The sequence below is a fragment of the Bufo gargarizans genome, chromosome 5, assembly GCF_014858855.1.
Source record: "Bufo gargarizans isolate SCDJY-AF-19 chromosome 5, ASM1485885v1, whole genome shotgun sequence".
In the NCBI taxonomy this organism is placed as follows: domain Eukaryota; kingdom Metazoa; phylum Chordata; class Amphibia; order Anura; family Bufonidae; genus Bufo; species Bufo gargarizans.
The window spans coordinates 369,743,103-369,753,792 of NC_058084.1; the positions used below are offsets into that span (position 1 = coordinate 369,743,103).

The 10,690-nt window shown below is 46.5% G+C and overlaps 1 protein-coding gene across 1 annotated transcript in view; it reads right to left on the reverse strand.

Moving 5' to 3' along the window:
• AZI2 (5-azacytidine induced 2) overlaps positions 1–7,422 on the reverse strand; it is a 61,651-nt gene extending 54,229 nt beyond the window's left edge. The window contains exon 1 of the mRNA XM_044294336.1: positions 7,040–7,422. Coding sequence (XP_044150271.1) covers positions 7,040–7,046 — 7 coding nt within the window. The 5' untranslated portion in view covers positions 7,047–7,422. The remainder of the gene's footprint in view (positions 1–7,039) is intronic.
• Positions 7,423–10,690: the final 3,268 nt, after the last annotated feature.

Genomic DNA, 10,690 nt, shown 5'->3' on the forward strand with positions numbered 1-10,690 from the left:
ACTTTTGGTCTGTACTGTATATACATACAGAAAGAGAGATAGAGACACAACATTCTGCCTCCAAACCTGGAAGCCTATAACAGCTGCTTTAAACACGATGAGCCAATTCTCGGTCACGGTAAGCTGCCTGTCAAAGCCTCGACATCCCGGCGGTAAAACAACTCAATTTGAATATCGTGGGCCGGACGTACGTCCCCACGTACTTCCGGAAGTGCATAACCTCTCCGCCGGCTACCAGAAGTAGCCGCGCTATTCCGTAGCCACTCGTCTATTCTTGAGCAGCGTGGCATTACCTGATCAAAGGATGCCCACACACATGCCATCCAACTACTAGGAGCAACTTCCTGATCCAGCGTGGTAATGTTTCACTCAGGAAGATGCCCGCGCACCTGCTGCTCAGTTACCGGGAGCAACCTCCTGACACCACGTGGCAATACTTCTTTCAGAAAGATGTCAACGCGACTGCCGCAAGATCCAGAGAAGCCCCTGGAGCCCTCCGGATTCTAGGGTCCTGTCAGCCTGCAACCGCAGCGCGATGGACCCCGGCAGGATATAGTCAGTCCTCTAGGGACCCCCTAGGATAAAAAGACCGCAGTTAGTACCTGGAAAAACTATAGGTCTCCTACTCCAGGGAAAGGAAACCACTGAAGGGGTAGAGAGGCTCCACCTTTTTATTCTGTAGGTTTCCTGTCCCTGGGGGCGGATCCTCTCTGTGTGGTGCTGTCGTGGGGGAAGGGAAAACAGGGGATGTGCAGCCGTGACTATACGTGACTCTCAACCAAGGATTGGAGGTTTATGTAACGCTGGGATTTCCTGCTCTGAGAGAGGCAGACATAACTTCCTGATTTATTGTTCATATCTGGGGCTGTCCAACAGTTTTATATGGAACTGAGAGTACCTCCCACACACATCATATACAAGACATTCGTTCCATTTTCTAGGACGGTGTCTATCCTCACCTCCCCATTTCCAATGAAAAATGAGCACATGTAGCTGCCTCAAATAGTGTATACATTGATCCCCTTACTATTTTATAGAAATCACAGAAATCCAATAAAGAATTTATCCAAACCAGACCAGTTCCCTGTAAGAAGCAAATCACATTGTCCTAGGGGCATCTCAGAAAGGTCATCTGCTCCACCTTTTCCTATAAATTTGGGAAGCCACTTTATTGTATTAGAGAAGTGTAAAATGCAGTCTAATAGAAGAGTGCAACAATCGTAAAATAAAATGTACAACAGGGAATAATGTGCTCTTTTTAGAATGCACCCAACGTATCCCAGCTTGTTAAGCTAATATACTTGACAAAGGTTGCAATAACGCCTGTTCAAGTGACACAGATGCCTGTACAGGCAACTTTACACCCTAAAAATAAATGTAATGCTTATAGATACACACGACAATCTCCCTGCCATTAATGACCAGCGCTGAGAGCATCAGAGGCAGCACAGAGATACTGCTGGTGCCTGAAAGAGCAAATAAGTCTCCGCACAGTAAGAAGGCTGCTGATCTGGCGCTCCTCTCTCACTGCCCCTTCCTCCGGCGCTGAACACTTACAGCAGCTACTTTCATTTTATCCTTTCTTATGGATCAGGGATCAACCCATTTTATGAAAAAGGGGTAGCCCCCCCCCCCCCCACCCCACCCCCCTCAATGCTGGACCTTTGATGTTCTGCCTCCCAGTCCTCCGGTAATCCTGGAGCCCAGGTGCCGACAGATGCATCAGATAGAGAGCATGGCAGGAACGGAGACCCTTCTGGGCGCCCTCAAAAGAGTCCAAAGGAGAAAGTGTCAGGGGTGTGCCCAGGTGGTGTAAGACTACAAGTTGCAGCATACCCTACAGGCTTCTATCTGCTGCTGGCTGCTATGTGTGGAGGTGTATGTATGGAGCGCACTGCACAGAGATCACAGAAAGAGAGGACTGTAGTGTGAGAGGGGGCTTAGTAATGGCCCCGAGACTAGCGCCTACTGGAAGTTCCCCATGGGTTTGTAGGTGACGGTGACATTGCCTACCGCCAAAGTCAGTTGTGTACCCACCAGGTACATACAGTATTAGTGCCACTGTGCCTCTGCCACCATACAGGAGTAAATAACTGGGGTTTACAATGTCCACATAAGGCCTCATGCACACGACAGTTTTTTTTCACGGTCTGCAAAATGGGGTTCCATTGTTCCGTGTCCGTTTTTTTCCCCGTGTGTCTTCTGTGATTTGGGGAGGATCACCAGACATGAAGGAAAGTAAAAAAAAAAATGTCGTTTTGGTGTCCGCCTGGCCGTGCGGAGCCAAACGAATCCGTCCCGACTTACAATGAAAGTCAATAGGGACGCATCCGTTTGACATTGACACAATATGGTGCAATTGCAAACGGATCCGTCCCCAATTGACTTTCAATGTAAAGTCAGGGTATATTTTAACTTGAAGCATTCCCATCACCATGGGAACGCCTCTATGTTAGAATATACCATCGGATTTGAGTTATAGCGTGAAAACTCAGATCCGACAGTATATTCTAACACAGCTTCAAGTTAGAATATACTAAGAACTGTGTACATGACTGCCCCCTGCTGCCTGGCAGCACCCGATCTCTTACAGGGGGCTGTGATCCGCACAATTAGGTGCGGCACCTGAGGGGTTAATTGTGCGTATCATAGCCCCCTGTAAGAGATCACGTGCTGCCAGGCAGGAGGGGGCAGACCCCCCCTCCCTCCCCAGTTTTAAACTCATTGGTGGCCAGTGCGGCCTCCCCTCCCCCCCAATTAAAATCCCACCCCCCCCATATACTATGGTCCCAGTTGTGCCCCCATACATTTATTACGGTCCCAGTTGTGCCCCCATACATTTTACAGTCCCAGTTGTGCCCCCATACATTTATTACGGTCCCAGTTGTGCCCCCATACATTTATTACGGTCCCAGTTGTGCCCAATGGTTGCCATGGTTACCGATCGGAGCCCCAGCGATTAAACTGGGACTCCAATCGGAACTCTCCGCTGCCACCAACTGAGGCCATAATAAATGTATGGGGGCACAACTGGGACCGTAATAAATGTATGGGGGCACAACTGGGACCGTAATAAATGTATGGGGGCACAACTGGGACCGTAATAATGTATTGGGGCACAACTGGGACCGTAATAAATGTATGGGGGCACAACTGGGACCGTAATAAATGTATGGGGGCACAACTGGGACCGTAATAAATGTATGGTATGGGGGCACAACTGGGACCGTAATAAATGTATGGGGGCACAACTGGGACCGTAATAAATGTATGGGGGCACAACTGGGACCGTAATAAATGTATGGGGGCACAACTGGGACCGTAATAAATGTATGGGGGCACAACTGGGACCGTAATAAATGTATGGGGGCACAACTGGGACCGTAATAAATGTATGGGGGCACAACTGGGACCGTAATAAATGTATGGGGGCACAACTGGGACCGTAATAAATGTATGGGGGCACAACTGGGGACCGTAATAAATGTATGGGGGCACAACTGGGACCGTAATAAATGTATGGGGGCACAACTGGGACCGTAATAAATGTATGGGGGCACAACTGGGGTCAGAGTATATGTATAAGGGCACAACTGGGGCCATAATATAAAGATGGGGGCACAACTGGGGCCATAGTATATGTATAAGGGCACAACTGGGGCCATAATATAAAGATGGGGGCACAACTGGGGCCATAATATATGGGGGGGGGGGATTTTAATTAGGAAGGGGGGGTGGGGAGGCCGCACTGGCCACCAATGAATGTAATACAGGGGAAAGAGGGGGGTCTGCCCCCCTCCTGCCTGGCAGCACCTGATCTCTTACAGGGGGCTATAATACGCACAATTAACCCCTCAGGTGCGGCACCTGAGGGGTTAATTGTGCGGATCACTGCGCCCTGTAAGAGATCAGGTGCTGCCAGGCAGCAGGGGGCAGTCATGTACACAGTTCTTAATATATTCTAACTTGAAGCGTCCCCATCATTATGGGAACGCCTCTGTGTTAGAATATACTGTCGGATCTGAGTTTTCACGAAGTGAAAACACAGCTCTGAAAAAGCTTTTATGCAGACGGATCTGTGATCCGTCTGTGTGAAAGTAGCCTACGGACGCGGATGACAATCTTGTGTGCATCCTTTTTTTTTTCACGGACCCATTGACTTAAATGGGTCCGCGAACCGTTGTCCGTCAAAAAAATAAATAAAAATAGGACAGGTCTTATTTTTTTGACGGACAGGAAACACAGATCACGGACGCGGATGAACAACGGTGCATTTTCCGAGTTTTCAACTGACCCATTGAAAGTCAATGGGTCCGCAGAAAATCACGGAAAACGGAACAACGGACACGGATGCACACAACGGTCCTGTACATGAGGCCTAAGAGTGTGCCCATCTTCAAATTGACTTATGGATATAAAGTGTACCCCATGAACAGTGCCAGCCTAGGAAATGCTGCCTTTATATCCTGCTGGGGTCCACGAGGGCTTCCATTTTTAGGGAGACCCCAGAAAAACCAAAGGGGGTTGGCAAATAGGTAATAGATTGTCCCAGATATATTGACAGCCATATTGTCCCCGTTAGGCCTCATGCACACGACCATATACATTTTGAGGTCAGAAAATACAGACATCCATGTGCTATCAGCATCTCCGTGCCGCGAAAGATAAAGCATGTCCTATTCTGCTGCGCCAAATGCCCACTATAGTCCGCAAAAAAAAAAAAAAAAAAGCTATTCTCACACGACTGCAAAACAGAACAGATACCACCCAGGGGCTTATTAACCTCAGCCAGTGCCACCCAGGGGCTTATTAACCCCAGCCAGTGCCACCACGCCACCCACTGCTGCCTCCACTCTGGTTCTGTAGAGTGCTACCCACTGCCACCACGAGTAGACCTCCCTGTTTAGTGTTTACTGTGAGTTTTGCTGCTCTGGCCCCTGAGTGACAGAAGGTAGGGTCTTATCTTCTGCCAGGTGCATGTAATATTGTCCACCTCTGCTACTTCTGCATAGAAGACACTACAGAGGAGACCAGTGATGTTCCCCACGTAAATACCAACCTCTTAGCGTTATGTGTGCCTACGTATTATTTACAAGAACTACTGAGACTTTCATACTCCTCCTCAGCTAAAAATACTCTTCTTGCCATTTTGCAGAGTATTTTTATTCCTACGTAGGGCGACCTCTGAAGCTAATTATTTTTCAAAGTCAGGACTGGTAGGATATGTTCACGTTTGGCAGAATCAGGGTCCGACCAGAGATTTAAAGCACGTTCAGTGGAGGTCCGTCATCTACAAACCAAGGGGAACGCAATGTTGCGTCCGGCTCCTACTGCCGAAGTGTGTGTGTGTGGGGGGGACCGGCCGCTGGGCTCCGGGGATATAGTATGGGATGTATGTGCACCAGTAGGGGATTCATATCATGTATCACTCTTATTTCAGCACTGTGTGCCAGTCTTATTGTAGCACTGTACTGTGGAATAACGAGCACTGTATGGCAGTATTAGTATAGCTCTGTATGGTTCTATAATGTCAGTACTGCAGGGCGTATTAAAGCACTATATAGTGGTATATGTCAGTATCATAACAGTATATGGTGGTATACTTTACACAACAGTATGACAATAATATAGCGCTACATGATGGTATGATTTCAGCACAGTAGGGTCATTATTACAGCATTATATGGTGGTATAACATGCGCACTGTAGGGCAAGTATTCTAGCACTATATGGTGGTATGATTTCAGCAATGTATGACAGTAGTATAGCACTATATGGTGGTATAAGATGCATAATGTATGACAGCAGTATAGCGCTATATGGTGGTATAAGATGCATAATGTATGACAGTAATATTGGGCTATATGGTGGTATAACATGCGCACTGCAGAATCAGTATTATAGCACTATATAATGTCAGCACTGAAGGTCAGTTCTATAACACTATATGGTGGTATAACATGCACAGCGTGGTGTCAGTATTACGCTGGGTTCGCACCTGAGCGTTTTACAGCGCGTTCAAACGCGCTGTAAAACGCTCAACACATGAAAACCAATGCTTCCCTATGGCCCTGGTTCACACTTGAATAAAAAGTTATTAAGCTTCTTTGGGGCGTTTTGTCGCGCGTTCCCGTACATAGACTTTCCGGAACGCGCGACAATGGGCGTTCGCTTGTCTCTGTATGCGCGATTGTAAATGCCGGTACAATACAGGTGTGAACCCAGCGTTAGGGGCCATTCAGACGTCCTTATAATGTGTCCGGATCCGTTCTTCAATTTTGCGGAACGGCTGCGGACCCATTCATTTTCAAAGGGGCCGGAACGGATGCGGACAGCACACTATGTGCTATCCGTATCCACATTTCCGGATCCGCACTTCCGTTCCCAAAAAAAATAAAACATGTCCTATTCTTGTCCGCAACTGCAGACAAGAAAAGGCATTTTCTATTATAGTGCCGGCAATGTACAGTCAGCAAATAGCGGAACGCACATTGCCGGTGTCCGTGTTTTGCGGATGCGCAAAACACCTACAGACGTGTGAATGGACCCTTACAACACTATATAATAGTATAATGTCAGCACTATACGTCAGTATTATAACACTATATAGTAGTATAATGTCAGTATTATAGCACTATAGTAGTATAATGTCAGTATTATAGCACTATATAATAGTATAATGTCAGCACTGTAGGTCAGTATTATAACACTACATAGTAGTATAATGCCTGCACTATAGGTCAGTATTATAGCACTACATAGTAGTGTAATGTCAGTATTATAGCACTATATAATAGTATAATGTCAGCACTGTAGGTCAGTATTATAACATTATATAGTAGTGGAATGTCAGCACTATAGGTCATAACATGGGCACTGCATGGCTGTAAAGGAATGCTCCCAGTATGATACCAGTACACACTACAGTAGCCATGGTGAAGGCTCATGAGGTTAGCCAGCTCCACAGAGGCCATGTTCATACAGTGCGGCAGACCGGGGTGGCGCAGACACTGCTATCGTCATGCAGGGCGCTACTTACCGGCCATTGACCCACAGGCTTCTATGGCTCCAGACCCGCTTCAGCAGGACGCATGGACGCCGGCGGCTGCCGCCCTGGTAGCGGGAGGACGTTCAGTAGCTGGCACGGTTGGGTCCGTGCCCAGCACTGCTCTCTCGGTGGACTGGAGGGAGGAGCTGCGGCTCTTCCGGACACAAAGGTTACTTTTGGTTTTGTTTCCAGCAGCAGAACCGGCTGCGACTGTCCCGGGTAGGAGCGGACACCGGAGAAGACAGCCGCTGGGCAGCGGGGAGCACGGGCCCACCCATGGCGGCTGCGGGCTTTACTGAGCGGCGGGTCAGAGTCCTCCTGTCAACAAACACCGGGGAGAAGAGGCTCTGTCCTGTCACTGACACGCTGCGTTCCAAGCCTCGCTTCCAGTACGGTCACGAGGTCCCGAGCGCGCTGATTGGCTGTTATTCTGCCACATCACTGTGTGGTGAGCCTGGCGCCCACCTCAGTCACACACCAGTAGTGGTGGTTTGTGGTCACACTGCAGACCTCCCTAATGTCCCTCCTTTTGATCTGATCTATAGATTTGCATTGTTTCATTTACAATATTGATCCCTCTCTGTATATTAGCGCCCGCTTTGTATTTTACCTCATTATTTGATGCAATTTGAATTTCAGAAATTTCTATATTGCGATAATATGTGCTCTAAGAAAGTATATTTAAGTGTAAAAGTACGCAGGAAACTGGATCTTCCACACAATGAACCAAAAGTCTCCCGCTTTGATCATCCAAAAAGTAGGAGGTGTGAAGTGCGCCAGAATAATGATGTAATAGTCACCTATAGTAGTAACACCGCGCCATTCTGTCACTGGAAGGACGGCTTGCTACAAGTAGTGCTTATGTATTAAAAGGGGATCTCCCAGACCAGAAACCTATCTTGATACGTGCAGGCGGGGCGCAAGGGTTGAAAAGACTCACCTGTCACCCATGCTCCAACCCCCATGTTCTAGTCCCTGCCGGATCAGACCGGCGACGCGCTGTCTACATAAACGACCCCAACTGGTAACACCCAGATGGACATTTATTGCAGACTGCTGACAATTCAGTCACACATTTCTAGGAGGAATAATAAAGGAAAGGCACAATATACAGTCTTAGGCCTAATGCACACGACCGTGTGCATTATGAGTGCGGGTAACCTATGATGCTGTGTGCTCCCGTGCTCCCGATGTATGCCGGGACATATGGCCGGCTCACGGACCGCATGTCTCGGAGGGCATACGGTCATGTGCATGAGGCCTAAGACTGTACAGGAGAACAAGCAGCTACTAAACCACATGTCAGGAGAGGTGATAGGTCCACTTTAACCACTGCAGCACCCTGTGATTTTCTGTTTTTAGGTTTTCATTTTCCACTCCCTGCCTTCCAGGAGCCATTTTGTATTTTTCCATTCACATAGCCGTATGCAGGCTTTTTTTTTGCAGGACAAGTTGTACTTGCTAATGGCGCCATTTAATATAGCATACGATGTTGGGGAAAGCTGGAAATACATTTTCAAATGGGGTGGAATATGAAGAAAAAAAATGAATCTCTGCCACAGTTTTATGGGTTTTGTTATTACGGTGTTCCCTATGTATGGAACACTGACTGTTTCCTTCATTACCTGTTGACTGGGTCAGTACATACTGGGTTAGTACATACTGGATCAATACATACTGGGTCAGTACATACTGGATCAATACATACTGGGTTAGTACATACTGGATCAATACATACTGGGTCAGTACATACTGGATCAGTACATACTGGATCAGTACATACTGGGTCAATATGATTACAATAATTCCACATTTAGACCACTTTCACATAAGCGTTTCTTATTCCGGTCCGGCACAGGATCTCAAAACCTGAAGAAAATGCTTTAGTTTCATTTAATACGTCCGGATACATCAGTGTATTAAATAGAAACTGAACAAAGGGTTTAATGCTCGCCCGGGTGATGGTGGCCAGAGGGTGGGGTTCGAATAGACCTCCAAGGGCTGTAGAGTGGAAAAGTTTATGTGAGAGGGTTGAGAGATATGATCAGGTTTGTAGGTTAAATTGAAATAGGGAAAGTTAGTTCAACAGGTGGAAAAGGGGGCAATAAGGAGGGCACAAAACCAAATAAATGAATAAGGTATGACTGTACCCCACTGAAAAAGGAAAAGTGATTATGGTAGCAAACCATCGTGCTGAATCTCCCAAGACAACCGAGGGGGGGGGGGGGGGGGATATATTGTTCTTTTTATTGTTTTGTCTTTTTTCTCTTAAGAGGGAAGGGAGGGGGAAGGAAAGAAAAAAGGGGAAACAAAAAAAAAAGAGAGGAAGTGAAATAAGATAAGGTTAAAATCTTGATGGTATTGGTAATCTGCCAATATATGTGTGTGCATATCTGTGGCTTTTTCTGCATTTTTAATGCTTACTTTTTGTGCCTCTGTGTCTGTTTCTTTTTGTAAGCAATGAAAAGGAAAATAAAAATATTTAATATAAAAAAAAATTAATACGTCCGGATGCATCAGTGTATTAAATAGAAACTGAACAAATCGGATCCGGCATTAAAATCAATGGGTGATGGATCCATTTTTTTTTTGTTTCTGAAAAAACGGATTCGGCACCATTAAGTTACATAGATTTTTATGCCGGATCCGGTTTGTTCAGTTTCACACACCGCACACAAAACCACAGCTTATTGCAGGTTTGTGTCTGGTCAAAAAACGGAACAAACCGGAACGGAATGCGTCCTGATCTGGTTTGTTCTGTTTTGTCTCCATTGACAATGAATGGGGACAAAACAGAAGCGTTTTGCCCCAGTTTTGAGGTCCTCTGCCAGATCTAAAAACCGGAATGCAAAACACATATGTGAAAGTAGCCTTGTATAGTTTATAGTGTTCATCGCCATATATCTACAGAGCTGTGGGGGCTCATTTTTTGCGAGGTGATCTGCAGCTTTTTCTACCATTTTGGGATGTGTATGACTTTTTGATCATTTTTTTTCCGTATTTTTGGGGAGGTGAAGCAACGAATAAGAGCAGATACTGAGAATTACACCCAGTACACAGGATGGGAGAAGTGGTACTGTGCAGTCTCAGTATATACAGAATAAGGGCTCATGTACACGACCGTGTGTATTTTGCTGGAAAAAAAACTGGAACGGACACGGAAAGAAAATACATTCATGTGCATGAGCCCTAAGAACAGATATTGAAAATTACACCCAGTATACAGGACAGGGTTGAAACTAAACACTGTGCGTTCCATGTGAAGTACCTGATCACTATGCTAACTATAAAAGCTGTGCATGGGTCCCTTCTTCCTAAACCTTTGAATGCTCCATAAGCCCATTCCGCATAGGAGAGGTTGGCTAGCCTAGGCCAGCCAATGGATGCACCCACCCATTTGTATACCTCTGTATTAAAGGGACACTGAAGCAGGAAGTGCTCCATACTTTCTAGTATGTCGCCACACTCCTCCCGGGGACAACCCCTTTCATCAGAGTTCCTGTAATTCAAGTTGTCCCTTACATACAGCTTCCCGTGAAAGCAGTGCCAAGCCAAGTCCCAAAACCTCAAGGGGATCCTTGCCCAATTTAACAACTGCAACCCCTTGTCTAGATCCCGGCTGGGGCAATCCTTAAGGGCCAG